At 39.3% G+C, this 23,657-nt stretch overlaps 1 protein-coding gene across 2 annotated transcripts in view; it reads right to left on the bottom strand.

Moving 5' to 3' along the window:
- NKAIN3 (sodium/potassium transporting ATPase interacting 3) overlaps positions 1–23,657 on the bottom strand; it is a 619,197-nt gene that overhangs the window by 21,962 nt on the left and 573,578 nt on the right. For both annotated transcript variants that reach the window (XM_032421632.1, XM_032421633.1), the window contains exon 5: positions 17,618–17,678. In XM_032421632.1, the coding sequence (XP_032277523.1) occupies positions 17,618–17,678 (61 nt within the window). The remainder of the gene's footprint in view (positions 1–17,617; positions 17,679–23,657) is intronic.

Raw genomic sequence — 23,657 nt, 5'->3', positions numbered from 1 at the left:
CCCCATCCAAAAACAAACTTTAACACTTAAAATCTGGTCACAGGAAAAAAATTAAATTTTTATTTATAGGAATAAATCTAAAAAATCTGCAAAAATTCCTCTACACTGAATACAACAAAACATATTGAAAGAAATGAAAGGTGTCTTAAACAAATAGAAGAAAGAAAACATTCATGGATTGTGAAACTCAATGCTATAAAGATATAATTTGATCTGTGGCTCAGTTAATCGATGGATTCAAAGCAATCCCAGTAAAACTTTCAGCAGTTTAACCAAAATGCTGATCCTAAAATGTATATGAAAAAGCAAAGACTCAACTCAAGATTAGTTAAGACAATCTGAAATAAGAATAAACCATGAAATTTCCTAATTTAAGACTTAAGACTGATAACGGGGCTATACAAATTAAGAACTTTTATTCATCAAAAAATAACATTTATTGAAAATAAAATTTCAATCTATAGACAATTTTTCATATGTATGATAGGATAAGAAAAAATTTTAAGGATAAACATATTACATTAGGACAAAGTTCTATGGGTCCAGTGGAATGGAGGTACAAGTTCCAAAAGGAACTGGAACAATTTAAAATTTGAACTTAATTAAAGCTTATTGAGGTACTTTTAATTTAATTTAATTTTTTTAATTTTTAAAATTGTTTTTAGAGAGGGAGGGGAGAGGGAGAGAGAGAATCTTCAGTCGGCTCCACGCCCAGTGTGGAGCCCAATGTGGGGCTCGATCTCACCACCCTGAGATCATGACCTGGGCAAAAATTCAGAGTCAGATGCTTAACTGACTGTGCCACCCAGGCACCCCAGGTACTTTTTAAATGGATGATTATGATATTAAATTGCTATGTCATTTAGATTCCATAGGATACACTCAAAAGAGTAATACCTCAGTTTTATCATTAAATATTGTGATTTGTAACGTGTCAATTTATCTAAGATGGAATTTCCTGAATTCCCCTCTCTCTCTGTTTCTGAGTTAGGGTTGGCTACAAGAGACCTTTGTATGAGATATGGAAGACATAAGGGAAAGAGCAGTTGTGCTCAGGAAGTTGATCTAGGGTCCCAGGCTGACTATGGGTTATACACAAAGTGCTGACAGCCAAGAGTGAGACCTGGTTGACAGTTGAGGCCACAGTGGGATCACTGCTCAGTTCAGTGGATGCTCAGCCCTGCTCCTCACAGCTGATGCCACCACATCAACCTTCACCTCAGAATCAGGGCTGGGAGGACAGCCCTCCCTGAGCTCCTCTCTGAGGTGGCTGAGAAGTTACTGAAATGGCTGAGTCTTCTTGGATGTGACTACCATGGGGAAGAATGCAAAGTCTGGTTTTGTGAAAATAAGGAAAGTCACATTTTTGGCACATCGTTTGGGGGGGAGAGCATAGGAAAGAAGTTTGTTTTCACAGTTTTGTAGTATTTGAATTGGATCTTCAGATTGTTATGTTGATGATAAGTTTTGCATATTTAGTGTTCTGTGCTAAATAAAACAAGACAATTGATTTGGAGCGAGATCATTGGATGTATTATATTATATATGACTCCCTGTCTCCACTTAAATTTTAATAGGCTAGCCCATTATTTTTCTCCACAGTGTGCAAGAAATTTATATTCTCACTCAATATTTAAACATGAATGCTCTGGTTTTAATCTAGTGAGTGACCAATATCTCTTTCTTTACCTATTTATGAAGAATTTGGTTGTTATCCTTGTTGGAAAGAAAAGCATAATTGTGTGTTGGAAAGCATATGGACTTTGGTACTTGAAATATCTAGGTCAGGTATTAGTTCCACATCTTACAGGTTATGTGAGTTGGGGAAAACCTCAGTGTACTCATCTATAAAATAAGAACAGTGACTGCCTCACGGTGGGTTGTTCTAGATGAGACCGTGGCCATGGAGGGCTGCACTCAGAAAGCATACAGCAAATGACAGGCTGTTACTGATCTTATTTGCACATTTATCTTATTCTGATGACACATTCCCATCAAGTATTGATTTCTGAAATTCCAGAAGTTTCGGTTAGCTTAGGATAAGCATGATTCGTGAGAATTCCAACATTCTCTTCCCCCTGTTCTCCTGAAGAGTGTCTGTCCTTGAGGAACTTAACATTGAATTTGTGTCTAGTTTGATTTTCTCCTATTTGGAAAGAGCGGCTAGTTTGGAGGAGGGCAACGCGGTTAGCCTTCCACACTTTGTAGCCTGAGGTTTCATCTTCTCTGAACATTTTTTTTTTTTTTTTAATTCTGGAAAGGTACGCTTCCCTGTATAAAAACCTGGTGCAAGGAAGGAAATAAGGCTCAGTGGAAGTAGAATTTGTGGAGTTGAGCGTCATTTGGGAGCATCGCGCTCCCGCTCGCCGAGGCTGGTGCTAAGTAGTCCCGGAGTGTGGATCCAGGGCACAGGCCCCGCCCAGTGCACACGTGACCATCTCCATCACCATTTGTTTAGCTTTGACTGGCATTGCTTTTATTCCCTACTCTCTACCCCACCCGCCACTTCCCTGCAGTAGCACAAACCCTGAGGGGAGATCTCTCTTTTTTCTCGGTATTTCATGTCACTCTGTGGGATTCTTTGTAGATAATATATCCCCTTGGTGCAAAGTGCTAAAAGCGACTTCTTCGTAACGTGTTCGGCGTTACTCCTTTGGATGCAGTGATATGCTTATTCTAGTCATTATGTAAGGATCCCATGGCCCGTCTTTAGTATTTTGTTTTTGATTCTTCTGCAGGGGAACTTAGCTGCAGTGTCCCTTCAAGGCGCTCTGATAATAATCATCTATTACTGCGGTTTCTCGCCTGGCTCTTAGCTGCAAGAGTTGTGCCATCTTTATAAAGATGCCTGTGACGCATCTGCTTCCGCTAGCCTAGCCCCTCAACACACGCACACACGTTTTAGTTTTGTTTTTCTCCTATTTTGAAAGACAGTAGATAATTTTTTTTCCCTTTCTTCCTTTGCGCTCTGTTTTGCTAGAGTAGATCTATTCTTTTTTTTTTTTTTTTTTAAAGATTTGATTTATTTATTTGACAGAGACAGGGAACACAAGTAGGGGAGTGGGAGAGGGAGAAGCAGGCTTTCCGCAGAGCAGGGAGCCTGATGTGGGGCTGGATCCCAGGACCCTGGAATCATGACCTGAGCCGAAGGCAGATGCCTAACGACTGAGCCACCCAGGCGTCCTGAGTAGATCCACTCCTAGCCCTTCAGTTAATCTTAGTCGGATGGAATGACTGCTCACTGTTCTTAACTACTGTTTGGCTTTACTGAAGGCCTTTTCAAAGTTTTGTGATTTTTCAATCACTGTCTGTTCAGAATCACTGAACTTCACTGACTTCAGATGGCTGAAGGCCTCCATGTCATTACTGCTGGGCTCATCTGGAGGACCGTTTTACTCTAGAGAAAGGAAGATAAAAAAGAAAATCCTGAAAACATCTCCTTTTTCATTTGTATTTGGCTGCCTTTCTAGCTTCTGTTGGTCTCCTGGGTCTAGATCTCAGGAATCAGATGTTCCCATAATCAGTGCTGACAGTTGCTTCCCACTTTAAGATAATTTTTAAATAATGGAATAATGCATTTCTAAAATCTCTCTGGGGTCAATAAAGTAGCCTGGAATGGCTGAGAGGAAAAGTAATGCTCAAAAAGGTAAGGACTGAAAACAGTTCTAAGAATTTGTCTAAACAGTTATCATTTTTTCCCTACCTAATTAATTTTTTCTTAGTTATCCAGTTTTTTACCCAATAAATTTTTATCACTTTCATTTAAATCTAGCCAGTCAAGTCACAAATACCTGTTGACTTTGAAGACTCTCTGTAATTCCTTTTTATTGTATGTTCCTACAATTCTGGACATTTCCACTTGAATATTATTATTTTTAATGGCTTCTATTATTACTTTTGGTTCTCCTTGTCCTAGGACAATCTCTATCCAAAAAAATGCCATTTCTTTTGAAATCTTTTTTATAAATCCTTTCCTCTTTCTTTGAATTACTGTTCAAAGAAAATTGAATCTGATCATATTCTTCCCAAGATTAAACCCATTTATTGACTCCACATCATCTAGCAGAGCATCCCAACTGGTGTGACCTGAGTAGGTACAGATGTGACAAGGTATCGATTCCTTCATTTCCTGGTGTGCATGCGTGTGTGTGTGTGTGTGTGTGTGTGTGTATGTGTATAGCCTGGGGTAGCTAGCCCTCTGGGCCAGTCATTTCTTGCTGGGAGAAAAGTGATTTATTTACCCCAGAGTGCCCTATAAATGTTAGCTTTCTCTATGAGTGCTAAAATATGAAATAGGTTCTGAATCACTGGTGTAAGACAGAATTCAAGGTCCCTCAAAGCTGACCCGACCATTCACTTGGTGAACTGAACATACCCAATTACTCACCACTTCTTGTGTAATTCAGTTTTTCCTTAGGCCTTCTTGAATATTCTTTGGTTTTCCCAAGCTTTTTTGACATATTTCCCCCAATATTTAAGATGTATTTTCTTTGTTTCCTTCCTGGTGATGTAATATTCTTCATTTAAGACCATGTTCACATGCTCTGAGTAGCCATGCTTGGTGTTCTGAGAGACAATTAGCTCTGCTTATTTTTTCTGTGCATGTGATTTACTTTAAAGAGATCATTATCTGCACTTGACTGTTCTGTAATTATTTACATGTTTGGCTCACTTATTAGAACATAAAATCTCTTAGGAAAGGGACCAAGTCTTATTCATCTATGTATCCCTGTGGCCTAACACACTGTATTCTTTCAATAACTGTTTCTTGAATGGATGAATCAATAAAGAATTAGCTATTTAACCTTCATTAAGCTTTAAAATTAAACAATAATGTGCTGAGTCTGGACTATAAATACTTTTGGATCTTGACAGGTCAGTGACCTTGGAACAAGAGGAGATATGAGAGAATTGAAGAATCCAATTAAAGTTATTTAAATGTCTACAAGAATTGGTAACCTACCTAGAATATAGAATGAACACAGAATTCTATCAGGTGATATGGTTGGAAGAAGTACGTGGATGTCTGTTGAGTCACATGGAAAGACATTAAAATGTTTTAAAGAATTAGTGTATATAAAACCAACCAAAAAGACTCTTAATAGGAACAAAGTCTTCTGTATACCGAAATCTAATGTCATCTGAGTCCTGGTGTTGGGGGTGCTAAACTAGTCACATTTGAAAGATATAGAATGAGATCTCTTCTTGTTCTACCAACTATTAGAAAAAAGCCCCATAAATCCATTAGTGGAATTTAGGTCCTGCTTGCCAGCTGAAAATCCCTCAGCAGTTAGCAAACTCAAATTGTTTGAGATGCTTATTTATTGGAGAAATGCATTGCTAACACTAGGAATTGACTATAAAGAGAGCAAAGGAAGTCAATTCCACAGTTTTAAAACTCTTTTATGAAGTACAATTAGTATTTTGTAATCATTGGATAATCTGTGTTTACTTGGTATGTACAATCTTTGTGATTCTTAATATAATCAGACAGATTCTATTAGGTCTGGCAGATTCACCCTGTAAAACCAGTTCAAATTTTGAATTGGATAATTAATTTTATACTTGTGATTTTAGGTTGAAAGACATGGGGAGACTTTATTATATTTGTGTAACAGTTAAGAAAATTTGAGATTCAATAGATATATAGGCTTATTTTATTAGATTTATTAGATTTGTTGGAATAGTTTAAAAACTAGTTAGTGTTTTGTTTATCAGGGTGAATATTTGAAGGGCTTCAAAGGAATGGTAATTATAATGAATTCACGAATGTAGGTTAAATGTTTAAAGGGCTTTAGTTTAAACTGTAAATGGAGCAGATTATTTAAAGGAATTTAGACTACTGAATTTAAGTAGATCAAATAGTAACTGAAAGTCCAATGGAAGATTATTTAACCTTACACACGAATGAAATTCTGATACATGCTACAATATGGATAAACCTTGAAAACATTATGGTAAATGAAATAAGTCAGACACAAAAAGACAAATACTGTAAGATTCCATCTATATGAGGTACCTAGAATAGGTAAATACACAGAGACAGAAAGTAAATAGGTAAACACAGAGAGACAGAATAGAGGTTACCAGAGGCTGTGGGGAGAGGGAGATGAGGAGTCATTATGGGGACAGAGCTCCTCTTGATATGATGAAAAAGTTCTGGAAATGGATATTGGGGATGGTTACACAACATTGTGAATGTATTTACTGCCACTTAATTGTACACGTAAATACGTTCAAATGGTTAATTTTATATTATGTATATTCTACCACTATAGAAAGAAATAAAAATAATTCCCCAAAAAGTCATTATTAAATGTGCTAGATTTATAAATGGAATAGTGAAAGTTCTATGTAGCATTTAGAGGTTAGGAAAAACCAGGTTTTAAAAATGTCACTTTAAATATTTTATTTATTTATTTGTCAGAGAGAGAGAGAGAGAACAAGCAGGGGGAGCGGCAGGTAGAGGGAGAAGCAGGCTCCCTGCTGAGCAAGGATCCCGATGTGGGACTCGATCCCAGGACCTTGGGATCATGACCTGAGCCAAAGGCAGACGCTTAACTGACTGAGCCACCCAGGCGTCCCCAAAAGTGTTGTCACTTTAATAAATTGCACAGTGATTTTAACCCCTGAATCGATATAGAGAGAATCTCCTGTACAGAAAACTTCCCTCATAGACATCAGAAAATGCACAATGACAAAGTCCTAAAGAAACGTTGGCCTTCACCTGTTTCCTTGCATCTTTGTTGTCTCAGAAGGAAAGTACAGTCAGTATGACACGTTGGCTTTAACTTTAGGACTAGTAACTAAAAGTCTTTGTTTTCCTTAAGTAAGAAAAAAAAACAGATTTAACTTACTTTTCCAAATAAACATGTAGGTGAATAAATAGAAAATGGGGCAAATATAGAACAAAGGAAAAGAAAACAAAACTGAAGTCCAAGCTGTGTGTTGTTTTTTCTCCCACTGTAAAAAAATGGTGTGCTCTTCATCATTTTCCCCATAGCCTTCCTGCTCAACACAGGGTTTAAAACTAAGTCCCTGATACAATCTACCTTTTAATTCACTAGTCTTTTCAGAGTCAGCCGGCCAGGGGAGTCCAGATTGCCTTTTGACCTTTGAGAGCATCCAGTATGAAACCAGTGCTGAAGTCAAAGCCTTTGCTTTGGTTGGAAGCCTCTTCCCGGAAGTGACTCCCTCTGCACTTGCTCCTCCTTCTGCCAGGAATGTACAGCTTCCTTTTTATCCCTTAGGTCTGAGCTTCGGGGCTGTCTCCTCCACGAGACCTTTGTGGGCACAATGGAGGCACTGGCATTTTGTGGAATACCTGCAACGTTCCACTCCCTCTTTGGTGGTGGAACTCCTGCCCATTTCTACTTCAGGGTCTCCACGCCTGGGAACCCCTTCCCCGACCATACCCTCTGGGCTGCTTCTCAGCGCCTCGTGCCTCAAAGGCACTCATCACCCTCTTCTCAATTTGCATGGTCAACTCTCCTCCTCCAAGAAATGACTCGGTGACCCTAGTCCCTTCAACAATGTAGCTGCACCATTTTAAACACATGGCTTCCAAAGCGTCTATGTTTGTCTGTATCTTACAGGTAGAAAGGGGAAGAGCATGAAGAACCACATATAGAAGTTGTTTAGGGGCCAGGTCTAGAAGTGGGCATATCCCTTTTGCTCACCTTCCACGATCTCGAATTCAATGTCAAGGGACACCCGACTGCAGGAAGGTGGAGAATGCAGTCCAGTTATGTGCCAGGAGAAGAACAAACAAATGGGTCTAGTGAGTAGCTGGCTAGTCTCTGGCACAAGCTTGTACATAGCTATAACAAAATTTGTGAAGGTGGTCTTCCACGAATAAGGGCTGGGAAATGTTAACAAGCTTTGCAGTTGATTGAACTATATGTGGCAAAGAAAGCGGTTCTCTGGATACACTTTTAACTCTTCTTAAAATTAGAGAGAGAGAGCAAGAGCAAGAGCAAGAGCAAATGAGAGAGAGACAGAGAGGGAGAGAGAGAGATTGAGAAAGAGAGAGAGAGAGAGAACACGCTGTTTCCTTCTATGAGAAAAAAATGAGGACAAAATTAAAAGGCTGGTTAGGTATAATTTAGAATTAATTTACTTTGCACCTCATACAACTCAGAAGAAGAAATACATTCTCTTACTGCTCTCCTACTTTATTTTCATGCTGGCATCCAAGTTATAGGAATACTCCCAAATACCTCACTTAGTTTCCAGTCCCAAATATTGCTCCCAGAAGGAACACTAAATTACTTTTTTCTTACTCACTAAAGTACTTAGTAAAAGCACATGAAGATGAGTATTCCTTATGCACCCTTTATTGTTGGTTACTTTTATGACATTTCTTTAAAGGAATTATAAAATCAGGTTTCCTTTAAATATTTGGTCCAAGAATGTAGCTCTTGAGAATATTATGTGCCATTTTGTTACCTAAAAGCGATAAACATCTGTTTTATTGGTTGGCCTTTAAAATGTTTCTGTTTTATTGCCTGATCTTACTTAAAATGCTTCAGTGTAACAGTGGGAGTATAAGCTATTTACTAGGGATGGCAAGTTAACATTTTAAGGACTAAATGATAAGTCATCTCTCCAAAACCAGCCAGGGTAAGTACTAACTCAAAATTTGTTACCTGTGTCTCCATCAGAAATCTGCTTAATTTGCATAAGGACATTAGAAGTAACTTTTAATTGGTAAAATAAGTGCTGTTCAAGAGATGGAATTGTGTGGCAAAACTCAAGAGATGGGAGAGCCAGAAGAGAAAATTTTCAAGGAGGGAGGAGTCAACAGTAACCAAAGCCATCAATTATAATGAAGCTTGATGAGATCGAAGTGAATTTGACAATTAAGAGGTCATTGCCAGCCTCTGAGTGAGTGTTTTCAGTAATAATGTAGGACAGAAGGCCTGACAGTGAATAGGAGGTGAGAAAGTGAGCACTGTAAGTCTGGACTACTTTGTAGAAAAGTCTGAACATGGAGGAAAGAAGCACGAGAGATGGGAAAGCTAGCGGTCCAGGTGTGGGGTAAGGTCCGGGTAATTTCTGTTTGTTTTTTTTTTTTTAATTTTGTGACTTTATTCATAAGCTAAGGAAAAAGATCCAGCAAGAGGAAGAAACTGGGCAGGAAGAGGGGAGAAAAAGAGAGAGTTATAGATGAGGGGGCTGGGGAGAATGAGAGAGTAAGAGAGAGAGCGAGAAGGAATAATTAAGGAAAGAGTGCCTGACTATGTGGGAGGGAACGAAGCCCTCTTTTTCTGTCAGGAAGAAAATAATCATGGGTAAATATAGACAGTCCTGATGGGAGAGAGACTCCAGGAATTTCTAGGAACTCCTGCCTATTTGGCTTTCATTTTCTTTGTGACAGTCTTAGTGGTAGAGTCTTCGTGCTGAGAGTGTTGGGCAGAGGAGGACAAGGGTGCTGGGAATCACATCACCTCTCTGGACTTCATTTCCTCATCCCTGAAGTGAGGGTAGGGAGCTCGAAGACTGCATTTTTAAGGGACCTGGAGAAGGTGCTGACTCGGAATGAGCGAGAAGCGTGCTCACAGGTGACATTGTGAAGATGCATCGGGGCCAGTGGATGCAGCCATGTAGTTCTCTATAGCATCAGGACAGCTTAGGAACAGATGGAGAGAAAGGAGGGATCAAGGTACTCACTGAGAAGCATTGGGGTAAGGATACTGAATTTAGAATTAAAATGGAGACAGGAAGCCCCATCAGAATGCTGTCAGTTGCTCTTTCCCCTGGGCTCCTAAGTTTTCCAACTAATAATCCAGAACAAAACCATTGCACAGGATCCACATACAATTCTTACAGCCCATTTTTTTTTTCTCTCACTGTGCACTTAGGGTTCCAGGAGGGTGTGGATTTTTTTTTACTTCTGACTCTGCTCCTCCATAATCACATCTGGCTCCCAAATCCCTCATCTTCCATTTTCTATCATCTGGATGGCAGATCCCACATTCTTCCTTCTCAACTTAAGGGCATGCCACGCACAGTAGGCTGCTGGGTAACAGTGAGAACCTGGAAGCTCCAACCTCAGCTCCAGCCTGAAACAGGCCTGTAAAGAGATGTGATTGTGCCTTCCAGAGCTCAACTGGCATTTGTGTAGAAGGCTTGCTTTAAGGGGTGAGGCTTATGCTTCACACTCCATCGACTATTAATCTGATGCAGAGAGATCAGGATGGTTTCAACAGCTGCTGGTATTTACCATTTGTAAATGAATGTAAAAAATGTGATGCATTTGATTGCACCTTGAGATAATCACCCAGCACGGACATCTTCCATAGAGCTGCAGTGCTAGAGCCCAGAGTGCCTTTGGGATCCCCTCAGAGGTGATTCGAGTTGTTGATGTGAACGGAGCTAGATATTGGCAGAGTTAGGACCGCCTTCATTTAATTTCTAACATCCCGTTTCAAGTGGAAACATGGCACATTAAAACCTGCTCTGGGGTAGTAGGTGTTCTTTGCTTGCTGGTATCAACTTCCTGACAAGTAGCCAGTGAAAATTTCTAGGGAATATAAGTGCACAAACCATTTATACTTTATTGTGAATTAATGAGATTTTTTTCTCTCGTGCGGGGAATGGGTAATTTAAATTCTTGTAAGGTCTGAGGAAAGAGATATGAAAGATAACATAAAGATGTCGGGGTGTGTATAACAAATGTATGCATGACAAATACACATTGGTTTCCTATGATGTTCCAGATATTGAACCAGGTCTTGGGATCCTAGGGTAAGTAAGCCATAATCCCCAGTCTAAGTGGGGAATGCGGTTAATGAAACCATAACTTGAGCACAGATTCAGAGATGTGCTTAGGGTCCACTGAGGTATGGGGAAGAAGGTGTCCCTGGGAAGAATGTTAAAAAACATATGTGTGTATGTTGGGGGGGGGGCACCTGGGTGGTGCAGTCAGTTGAGCATCTGACTCTTGGTTTCGGCTCAGGTCGTGATCTCTGCTCAGGTTGTGAGATTGAGCCCCACGTTGGGCTACGAGCTGAGTGCGCAGTCTGCTTGAGTTTCTTTCTCCCTCTGCCCCTCCCCCCTTCTCTCTCTCTCAAATAAATCTATAAAAACAAACAAACAAACAAACAAACAAACAAACAAACATGTGGGGGCTGTTGGTTACTTGAAGGGAGGTGACAATATCTCATTTGGTGACTGATTGCATGTGGGAAGTGAGGGAAGCACGAAGGAGTTGGCCCAAGTTTCTAGCTTGTGTCAGGAGTGGTCATTCATATACATGGAGACAGAGATTAAAGAAGGAAACACTTTCTCCCTCATCTCTGCCGATGGAAATCCCGAACATTCTCTGAGTCCATTTATTCATACTTACTCATTCAACCCTCACTCGTTATCTAATGTATAAAGTGTCCATTATGTCAGGAAATGGGCTAGGTCCTGGGGATATCATGATCGAAGAATTCCAGTTATGTTAAATGTTTCCAAGGAAGAGGTACAGTGTGCAATGCAAGCATCTAACAATGTATCACAGGTGCCCTCATCTAGCCTGGAGAGAGTGAGAGAAAAATGGCCAAATTTTGGAAGAGATAGTTAAGCTAAGATCTGCAGGATGTATGTAGGTTAGTGAGTCAACAGAGGGAGGAGACCTCTCTGAGAGTTTGGTGGGTTTAGGAAAACAGATGCGGCTGGAGATGAGGAGATTAGAAAAGACGGCTGTGGATGGTACCCAGTTAGGCTGAATTATAAAAGTCCTGATTTAGTGAAATAGGCAACAGTCTAGGCTCTACTTCATGGTGAGTTTAGTACTGACTTTGGAGCTGGTTTTAGTAAAAGGGCTTCTCTATCTTCTCCCTGTGGAGAGTTCCTACTTGATTTACTGGTGTGGGTATTTGGGCGTTTATGATATTCTTCTTGAGAGGATACTGTCTTTCTTTTTTTTAGCTTTATTGAGGTATAATTGATTAATAAAACTGTGATATATTTAAAGTTTAATACATGGTGATTTGATATATACATACATTGGGAAAGGATTCTCACTGTTGAGTTAATGAATGAATCCATTAAGGAGACTGTCTTAATAACCCACCCCAGGACTGGAATTCGGTCTCCGATCCACAGCACTGTAGCTAGGATCCTATTCTGTGCGGCCTGACCTTCCCATGTGCGGTGCTGTCTGAGCTCACCACCCTGTTGGTTCTAACTTTTTGAGAGTGAGTCTGTTCCCTTGGCCAGATTTTGTAGTTGAATTCATTCTGTGAGTGCATCTACGTTCCAAGTCCCTGTTCCCTCTGTGATATCTTGTCCAGGAATTGACAAACTCAAGCTCTTGCTCTGATGTGGTTTAGTGGAGGCTTAATCCATTTCCCTGTATCTTGACCTTCAAAATTACTAAAAATCATCCAATTTAGTTAAAGAGATGCAGGATCGCCATTTGCCAAACATAAATATTTGTAAATGCATCAGGTATCTCACTCAATTCTAAATGTAAGGCAGTAGCATTTCATCAAATTTGAGAATCTTGGGGTTTTGAAATCCATTTTTAAAAATGAGTTGCTAGGCCAAGAGAATTTAGCAATATAAATTCAGCAATCATTTCTTTATGGGATGCTTGTGCAAAGCATTTTCTAGGCTCTAGGATTAAATCAGGGAACAAAATAAAGATCCTGACCTCACAGATCATCTATTCTAATAGGAAGATTAGCTAGTAATTCTGTAGCTATTTGATAAAGTCTCCCCATCAAGTTAGGGGAGATGCTTCAGGCTCTAAATCTACACTGTGGTGAGGTTAGTTAGATGCAACCCACCGTATAGTGACCCAAAGAAATTTATCTTGAGAATCAGTAGATTCTTAATGGCTTATTGGACAGATGCTCTGACTCCTCTGAAATGTTAGCTATGACTAAAGCATCATACCTGCATTTCTGTTTCTGACTCAGCAAATTCTCCTGTTCCTCTACTTCAAATGTCTATGTGTTGCAAGGCTCACAAGACAATGGACAGTTTTCTATTCTGAGGATCATCCATCCTCTCCTGCTTCCTCTCCTTCCCCTGGTGCCCGACCTTTGGGTCACTCTCCTCTAGGTTTCTGAACACATTACAGAGCCAGGAAGGGATGCTGGGAAGTTAACATCCAAACTACCCAATTGCCCTCCCATTAGCTTCTTTAGAAAAATTCTTAGGAGGAGATAGGGGTTGTGAAAATAAATAAAGGAAACCTCACTTAAAATGGAACTGAGCTCCATGCTGAGCAGGCAGTCTGCTTGAGACTCTCACTCTCTCCCTCTGCCCCTCCCCCACTTTCTAAACTAAACAAATAAATAAATCTTTAAAAAAAAAAAGAGGGGTGTCTGGGTGGTACAGCTGGTTAAGCCTCTGACTCTTGGTTTTGGCTCAGGTCCTGATCTCAGGGTCGTGAGATGAAGCCCGAGGGCTCTGTGCTCAGCGGGGACTCTCCTTGAGACTCTCTCTCCCTCTGACACCACCCCACCCACCCCTCTCTCAAAATAAATAAATCAATAAATCTTTAAAATGGAACAGGAAAGCACTGATAGGGGGAGCTCTCATGCATGTACCAGGCTGTGTAATCGGCAGGAAGAAGGAAGGTAAGAATTATCTTGACAAGGAAAGACATTTTTCACATAGGAATTTCATCTTCCACTTTTTTTTTAAAGATTTGATTTATTTATTTGAGAGAGAATGAGAAAGAGAAAGCATGAGAGGGGGGAGGGTCAGAGGGAGAAGCAGACTCCCTGCCGAGCAGGGAGCCCGATGTGGGACTCGATCCAGGGACTCCAGGATCATGACCTGAGCCGAAGGCAGTCGCCCAACCAACTGAGCCACCCAGGCGCCCCCCATCTTCCACTTTTAAGAAAAAGAAGGAAGATCCCTCCCTGCTCCAGCAATGCACTAACCACACTGAACAGCTAATGAGAAATGCCGCAACTTTGTATGCTTTCTTGTTCTCCAGTGAACTTTTGTTTAAAACAACCCTCCCTAATTTCCTCCTACAACCTATTACCAGCTGACTTTCCCTTTGTCTCTTTGGACTTGCCTGTGGTTCCCCATCATTTGCTTGCCCCAAATTGCAATTCCTCTGCTATTCCCGAAGAAATGAATTTTGCTGATAACTGACTATTTTATTTTTAAGGTTGACAGGGTTATTTATTTCCAATTCACATCATTGCTATGGTAATATCACCTTATACTATTAAAAGGAATTTATGGGCAGACAGGCAAATACATACACACCAGCCTGCAGGAAGCCTCGAGAACAGTAGAGTATGGAATGTTTTTCCAAGAGTCATGCTTCCTTCCAATGAGAAGTTCCCCAAAAATATACTAGCAAGGGTCAAATGGTGGCGTAAAGAGTCATTTCGAGTTTTCAATGTAATTTATTGAAACTGCATCTGGGGGAGATTCATTTCTTTTTCAAAAACTAACTCTAAGGGTTGTCAATATATTTTTCTCTGACTATTCAACATGTGCAAACCAGACTGGCCTTTGTGAGACCAAACAGATGTCCCAGGTGTAATTTGCAAACTAATATCAGAAGCAGTCATGCTAGCAACAGATCCTCGCAAGAAGCCTGGTAATATTTATATAAGTTAATATTATTTTTCAGCATCTTTTGCCTTGCCTACATAGTTCCCTGAATTAAAAACATTCTTTTTTGTAAGTGTGACAAGATAGTAACAAGCCTACAAGTTCATTTTCAGCAGCAGATAATTCACAAACAAGATGTCGACAGGTTTTTACGATTACAGATTCCAAATATCCTGGTCTCACAAAAGTGTTCATAGAGATTGATAGATATTAAAAAAAGAAATAAAAATGAAACGAGAGATATAAATAAGCTTCTTCATTGGAATGAGTGATGGGAAGGTCTGACCCCATCAAACAGCATTCTTCCCTGTTTGAGCTTTTTATTTCATTGTTTTGACCTGCAAAAACAGGCTTTATAAGAAATATAGTTAGCAGAAGAGGCCAAAAGCTAACTAAGAAGATGGGTGGCTGGAAATAAATGTTTCCTCAAGCATTTTTTACCCTTCAGAGATGTCCATCAGCTGAAATGTTAGTCCTATAGAACCACTTAGGCAGTGCAGAGGAGACAGCCGGTAGCTGTTATTAATTTTTTAAGGCAGGCAGACAACTTTCAGTCCAAGAACAAGGCTTAACTTTGCATTCTGAATAATGCAGAGATTTTCATTAGTTAGAATAGGAATTGAAATGATAAATGATACATTGTCTGCCAAAATACTGTGACATTACATTATATATTTGCAGTTACCTTTCAGAATCAGCTTTCCAGAAGTATAATTAGACAAATTGAAAAGCTACCAGTATTGCTTTCTTACTGTAGGTTTACATTTTGGAAAAACCAATCAAAAGACACCTCTTTTTTGACTGCGGGTGGGTAATGTCATATCCAAAGGTCAGTTCATTATTGCACCTGAAAGCTAAGTGTTGGCACAAATTGTACTAGTCTATGAGATCACTGCAATTGGTTTCCAGACATTTCCCTTTGCTCGCATCTGCCTTCTGAAGACTCTGGGACAATTTAATTATAACTGCACTTTTGATTTCTACTTCTTTCAATAAAAAATGTAAAATTACATGCACTTGAGAACTATCAGACTAAAAGGTTTGTGATTGTTTTTCCCTGTCGTCTTTCTTCCAGTAGATAATCGTGTCAAGTCAGTCTAGGGCATATTTATTTTGTTTTGGGCACCCACCCAAGACTTTTTCTCACTCTAAGTTTTGTTTGAATTGATGGTAACACAACTACTATATCCGGATGTCTCTTGGTAACTTAATGTATGGCCCTCATCACAAACACTAGAATTAAACCATTAATAGCATAGGCTTCTAGCAGCTGCTTGAATGCCAGTTTGATGAGCATTCAAATAGCTGATTCAGAGATTTCTATAGAGAAACTTAAGCTAATTAAAGACACCAAAGTCGATGGAACTACAATATCTGCCAGTAGCAATATAATCCATATCCACCAACATTATTACTTTAAAAGAAGGCTGATAGAAGTCAAAATCGTTTACCCAGTGAAGATGAGCATTTTCTTTTGCATGTCATTTTGTATTTCCAAGTTTTGCTTAAAATTACAAGCTTCAAGGAAAAGTCCTTTATATATTTATTCTAATAGAGAAAACACTATTGATTAATCTGCCTTTTCTCACACAATAAGGGAGGATGGAGCATGAGCATCATCTGAGAGCCTCCAAGTTTAGTGAGGAGGACAAGAAACAGGCACATTTGGTACCTCCTCAAACTTACTTTATAAGGGATTCAGCTGGGATTTATCAGGCAGTGTATTTTTTTTTTGCAAGTATTTATTCTAATAATTTCCTTTAGGTCTCATGTTTTTGGAGGTGCAGCCTATCTCAGCTGTGAGTGGAAGCATGCTGCTGATTTTCTGTGCATTAATTTTGTCAGATTGGGGAGCTACTAATGGAATGCCTGAAAATATACGTTCTGACGTTAACCTCATACTGGGAAATGCTGTCAATACAACGGCACTTTTGAAATGTCAGAAACTTTCTGGTTCATCTAGTATTTAAAAAATAAAATATCCCTAACCCAGCATAAAAGATAGAATGCAGTATGTTCACACATTTTCACTACCTAAGAGTTTAATCTCAGGGTCCCATATTTCTTCCAGCTGGTTAAATAAATCCTCATTGTCAACTGGACTCCAGCTCATGTACTGTGACTGCATCTATTTGGTGGGAAGCATTCATCAGACCCCTTTGGAGTTGTGTTCTAGAAAGAAGTTATCATGGCTAGCTGGACACTCAACCTCATTTTTTTAAAGGGTCAACTTTATAACCCAGACAGTAATTGCAATGGTATAACTGAACCTTTGAGATGGCTGGGTGTGATTTGTTTATCTAATAATGATTTATTTTTTAAAAATAAACTAAAATTTTCTTTGGTATCACATGAGCTCATAACAGTTGCACCAAGATGTGCCTTATACATCAGCAGGCACTCAATAAATGACAGGCTTTGGCATAGGTTGCTAAATCTCTGCCCACATAACTTCAGGTCCTATCTGTCTTTTATTTCTTTGGTAGTATTCTGCTCAAACACGACTACTTAGCTTTTTAGCATCTCATTAGTTATTTTACAGCATTTAAAAAAAAATTTTTTTTTTTACATCTCACCTGGAAGGTTGTCATTTTTAGTTTTGTGGAGCATTTTATGTAATTTACATTCATATAATTCTTGCTATGATGTACTGTATTGATGTCATTGCTATTAGTCAGATTTCGAAATTCTGCACTAGCATACGTAAGATTGATCATGGATAAAACAATCCCTGATTATCTATTTAACATTATGTTTAGATCTCTGAAGAGAAGTTACTAAGACATGGTATGACAGCGATCTGTAGACTTCCACATCTCTGGGCATCCACACACACAGCCGGGACTGAGAGTTTCAATTCTTAATGCCATCTTCTTGGTATGCAGTTCCATTTGCAAACGTTTGATTGTAACTTTACCATGTTGCATTCAGTCATTTTAAATTCCAACTATGAAAGCTTTCATAGCCCTGTAATGATTAGCTTTGGAAGCTATATCTCATCCGAAATAAACTCACAGGTAGCTATAATAGTACTTACAGGTGTCTTCTTCTTCCATGAAAATACTGATCACATAACAGGCATACACAAAACCAACCAACTGCAAAGGAGAAAAAAAATACTTTAAGAATTGATGTCAAATGTCCAGAATTGAAAAGCCTATATAATCCAATAAATAAAGATAAAGAATGCATAGTAATGAAGTCTATGAATCTTAATAGGAAAAAAAAATCTTTTTTTTTAAATAGTAGCTGTGATTTTAAAGTAAGCCTCTCTATTACTACTTAGCTGCAATAGCTTTCTAAAAGAGTACACAGGAATGGGAAACATTTTCTAGATATTTGACTTAGATTTTGACTTGGGATATACAGTTCTCATGCTTTAAAGTCACCTCAGATTAGGGCGCCTGGGTGGCTCAGTTGGTTAAGCGACTGCCTTTGGCTCAGGTCATGATCCTGGAGTCCCTGGATCGAGTCCCACATCAGGCTCCCTGCTCGGCGGGGAGTCTGCTTCTCCCTCTGACCCTCCCCCCTCTCATGTGCTCTCTCTCATTCTCTCTCTCTCAAATAAATGAATAAAATCTTTGAAAAAAAAAAAGTCACCTCAGATTATTCAGAACATATATTTTTAAGTTTGGACTATTTAGAGTGAAATTTATAGCAACATTCATTATTACTACAACTATTTTAATATTTAATAGCTATAAAAGGAATCAAAATATGTTAATTGTAAATTACATACCAATCATCTACTTAATTATTTGAAATGTTCTTAGAAAATAAATTCTATTTAAAGACGAAATTGTTTTGTTAATTATATCATAAGAAAACGCATTAACTTTGAGGTCATTAATCATATCATGACATTGAAGAGATCATTTATACTTTGGATACTAGTGGTTAAATAAATACAGGTGCCAGAGTGTAGTCTTTCTAGCGTTTCATATTGTTTTCTGTACTTATTATACTGAGAAAGCAATTCTTATTTTACGGAGCCGGAGACACCGCAATTCCTGGAGGACCAAATTGTCAATGCATCTCATCTAGTCTAAAATTACTCTGAGTACTTTGATGAAAAATAGATACCTAAATAGTGATTACACAGTCTGTGTTCTTACTGTTCTCTCTGTTGTTAAAGTCTCTCCCCTCCTTTGGAAATAACATTTGGAAAGGAAACTTTTTCGATAGTCCTAGTGTCAAAGACTGAAGTTCCCAGTGCAGACAACAATCTATCTAGGGTTTGTGACCAGCCTGCAGATTAAGAACCTGAATTTGGAATTCACTTCCAGACTGTTTAAACTGGGCAGGTTCAGGTGCTAGCTCTTCTTCACTTGCTGAGACCAATTTCCTCTCACTCTTTCAGGAAAATGCAGAGGGACTGGTGAGCTAAGAGGGCTAGAAACCATAGATGTTCAAACCAAGGAAGAGATGACCAAAGAGTATCTGTTGCTGCACCAACAAGACTATTGGAATGTTGTTTTTCCAGTTTGCTCATCACCTCGTAGGAATTGTGGTTAAGTTTGTTCATTTCCTTGTAGAAGATGTCCCTCAACTTGGAGATGTTTTGGAAGATGGTCACAGCCAATAAGACTATTATAAAGAATAGGCAGTTCCTTTAGCGGTTCCTGGTTCAGATCTTTAAACACAGTCTGGGCTTTGATGAACTCTTCCTCAGCCTTGGCCATACTGCCCTCATCTTTCTTCTCGGCATAAGGCATCACCTCCAGGGGGTGCTGGGCACTGTCACTGTTCATGAGTTTCCAACCCATTTAGCGATTCTTTCCTTCATATCGCTGAATGGGGCTACATAGTTTTCCATGGTCCTCAAAGCCTGGTCAGCTCATTTCTCTTTGTAGTATTCCCGAAGGAGGTCATTATTCCCTACAGTGGTCATGGGATTCTCTTGACGGTCCCACTCACTGCTGTAGATCTCCTGTAGGCTTTCTGACATTTGCTTTGAGCTTTCATGCATCACTTTCACTGCGCTAAAGGTGTTCTTCGTGTCCTTATATAACTTGTGGCCTTCTGCTAGATTACTGGTTTATATATAAAAGGATATAATTCAGGAATAGCCAGGTGGAAGTGACGCATAGGGCAAGTTGTGGGGAAAAAGTGCAGAGCTTCCTTGGCCTCTCGAGTGCACCACTTTTCCCAAATCCCTAAGTGTTCGCCAACCTGGAAGTTTCCACAGATGTTCTTTTATAGAGATAAAAGAGAGCAAGCTCACCTGAATAGTTTTTTCTGAAATATATTTTTTTACTTAAGTTTTATTATCTTATATTTCTTCCTTATAGTTTTAGGGCTATGGATTATGCTAAAAATATTGGGTTAACTGTGTTTTCTGGAGAGATTTACTGTCTATGTACTGAAGAGAACTGGCCAATATATTTACTTCTTTTCCAAATGAGTCTTTTGACTGATGGAAAGTAAGATCGGGGTCTTAATTATAGTTACAGCTCACTATCTTTCCTCATTCAGTGAAATTTTTGTTACTGATGAAATGGGAGATACCCAGTTTTAAAAGAACAGATGAATGTATAGCAACAGAAAAATTGTCAAATTCAATTATTCACTAATGGAGCTTAATAATATCTTGATAGATGACAAGAAAGGAATTTTGGCTAGGTAATTGAAATATACGGTACCATTAGCTGGAAACAGTAAGATAAAGACATGCCATACTAGAAATATTAGCTCATTCTCTAGGCCCTCAAACAGAAATTGCCAGCCTTAATCTCAATATTATCACAAATGAATTAATTAACATATATCCTTTTACTTTTGCTTTATTGATGGGCACACTAATAAAATATTTATTCCAAAAATTACTTTTGCTATCGTGATTAACCAAACTGCTGCTTAATTAATCATGTTATTCTCATGGGAACCTGTCTAGACATCATGTTAATCACCAATTTGTTGATGGCTGAGTGTTGTGTAGTTCTTGGTTTCCCATAATATGAGTTGAAATAGTCCCTGTGGCTTTCTGCTTATCTCCAAGAGATGGAATAACATGCAAAGTAAATAATACCAGGATAGTCCAATTGTGTCTGCTTTTAATAAAGTTTTGAAGGAGTCAGTAATTTTCAAGACACTTCTCTTCCATTAAACCCATCCATCTCTATATAGAACATTTAAATGATTTTCTCCTGTGTACTGTAAATTCTGACCACATAAATTCCATCTTTTTTGATATAGTAAATGAATGCAAATGACATAAGACTAGATTCCAACTAGTCTTGTGTAAGAGATTGAGTAGTTTTTGCAAGTAGGATTTGTCTAGGCGATTGATTGGTTTTGGCCTGCAGGCCCTGTATAAGGATTGGCAGGATTTGGTTTCACACACATAGAAATTAGGACGACAGCCACTGGCTGTGTGTCCTGCTAGTTGTGGATCTTAGTAAGAATGAATCAGAGATATGAGTTGTCTCTAAAAGCATGAGCATCTTAAGGGATCACTTTCAGGTGCAACGGATGGATGAAAAACCTCATCTAAGGAACTCAGAAGAGCTTGTACAGACCCTGACTTAGGGTGAAAGAATCAGTGGTCTTGAGGGAAGCTAAAAGGATCTTGATCAAAAATAACTCCCCAATTACCTTCCTAAATTTCCCATGATTCACATCAAGATTTAAGCATTAAAGTTTAAGAGATTCCTTAAGGAATGCCAGGAGTTTCTCTGCATAGTACCAGGCTCTAAAATGTTCTTTGTTAGTCTATTTTTCCTCAAATCCAAAATGATTCTATAAAGGTCTTGGCCAAAGCCATCAATAGGAGGCAGGGAGAACCTGACACACTTCATTCTGTGTAGAGCGTTATCCTTATGAAAGTCATTAAGTCGAGTGTTTGCAAGCAGAAACCTTCTATATATAATTTATTTGGGTTAAGGTGTTAAGTTGCTTAAAAAAGAAAGCATAGCTACCTAATATCAAGAACTGTGCAGGGTTTGGGATTTTATTCTATAAGCTAACAAGTTAGCCTGTTACTGTTTCATGGATGCTCGGTCAGAGACAAAGTGCTCAGCAGCCAGCATGAGCTTCATATCTCTGATGCATTCCCCTTGGGCCATGATGGACCCCTGCATATATAATGGGTTCCATTACAGGTGAGGAGCATTGAGCTACTTTTACAGCAAGGGGAAGGAAGCCTACTCTTTGTTGGGGTGGGATGGGGGAGCAGTTACCTCATTCCTAAAGGTTGTTTGCTGAGAACACAATCCTGAGAAATTGATCAGGTAAATAAAGAGTGATTATTAACTTGGGGGTTATCAGCATATCTATAGATGGTATTTAAAGCTATATGACTGGATTAGAACACTAAGGAAATGAGTGAAGTGAGAGAAGGGAGTTAAAGGATGAAGTTCTGGAACATATTGAGATTTAGAGTTTGGGGAGAAGTCAAGAAGCCATAAAGAAGCCAAGCCTTTTCAGTGACTTAAGAATTCAGTCAGTACAGTGACATAAGAAAGCAAGGGTGGGGCACCTGGGTGACTCAGTTAAGTGTCCAACTCTTGATTTCGGCTCAGGTCAGGAGATTGAGCCCTGCATCGGGCTCTACACTGGGTGTGGAGCCTCCTTAAGATTCTCTCTTTTTCCCTCTCCCTCTCCCCCCCTTACCCCCCAAAGAAACCAAGGGCAATCAACCATGCTAAAGGTCTCTGGTAGGTCAAGGACAATGAACACTGAGCCTTGACCACTGGATTGGGTAGTGTGGAGCACATGGATGACCTTGATGAGAGTTGTTCTGGTGGAAGATGGGGCAAAAATGTGACCAGAGTCGGTTCAAGAGAAAATAGGATATCAACAATTTTTTCAAGGAGTCTTGGAAAAGGAGAATAGAGAAAGGAACAGTAGCTGGAAAAAGATGTGAGGTCAATGCAGTTTTTTTTGTTTTTTTTAGTTTTTTTTTTTTTTTTTTTTTTTAAGGTGGACATTAATACAGCACATTTGTATTCCAAGAGGAATAAGCTTTTCCTTAAATCACGATTCACGATTTGGGGTAATGGAGAACAAAGATTATTTGCCTGTCCAAGCACACATCACTTTTATCTGCTTCCAAGCTCTCAACTTGGCTTTCAAGGCTTATCCCCCACTATTCTCTGCCATGAGCTGTGCTCCAACTCCCTGGGCACATCCCATTCTTTGCTTGCTCACATCCCCCTAACCTGGTCTCACATCCCTGCTTGCACAGACCCTCTCATCTTTTAATCCCTGTTGCAAATGTCACTTTCTTTGATCTCCCCAGTGGATACACCTCTAGTCTGAACCGTCTCAGTACTTTGTTCTTATATCTCTAATGGCAGTTCCCAGTACTGCTTTGTGTCAGAGCTATGTATCCATTTGTTCTCTTCCCAGTAGGTCATTGAAGGCAGGACCTCTCTGAGAGAGCTGATGCCAAGTCTACATCCTCAGAGTCCTGCCCTGGTTACTTCAGGGAGAAGATCTACTCCTTCCACTACTTTGGCACAGCCTCGGGTTCTTTGATGAAGGTCCATTTTTATCGATTTGCATGTCTGTCTCAACTGCCAGGCTCTTTCAAGGTGAGAACTTTTTCTCAACTTGCTTTGCGTTTCTGAAACTTAGTATTTTGCCTCGTACAAAGAAGGTACTTATTAAATGTTTTTGAACAAGTCAATGATGAGAAGCATGTATGTCAAAGCAAAGTGTGGGAGGGAAACCAGTATGGCTGGAATGAAGTAGATGAATTGCAGAATTCCAGCACATTAGTAATCCTGAAATTCCCACACGGGTCCCCCTGTCACTCAGCCAAAGTAAAACCAGCTCTGCTTGTGTGCATCAGCACCTGTTATCTTGATTTGATAGGTCCATAGATTTTTCTGCTTTGCTGTGATAATGTCTGGGTCATGTAATAAACACGAGAACAAGCCAATGATTGTACTGTCTTGGGCATATGGATGGAACATAAACATGTAGAAAGAAAAGGGATATTAAACTCTTTTCACTGATGAGTTAACTCTTGGTTGGGTTTACGTGAAACCAAACAGTTCAAGTATATTGAAAGTAGCTAATGTGTTCCTGAATACATGCTGCTTCCTTCACTGGGGAAAGGAGAAATAATATGA

This window comes from Phoca vitulina, unplaced genomic scaffold (genome assembly GCF_004348235.1).
Source record: "Phoca vitulina isolate PV1807 unplaced genomic scaffold, GSC_HSeal_1.0 scaffold25, whole genome shotgun sequence".
Taxonomy (NCBI): Eukaryota; Metazoa; Chordata; class Mammalia; order Carnivora; family Phocidae; genus Phoca; species Phoca vitulina.
Note: the sequence above shows the minus strand (reverse complement) of the source record. Positions and strands in the feature narration are given on the sequence as shown.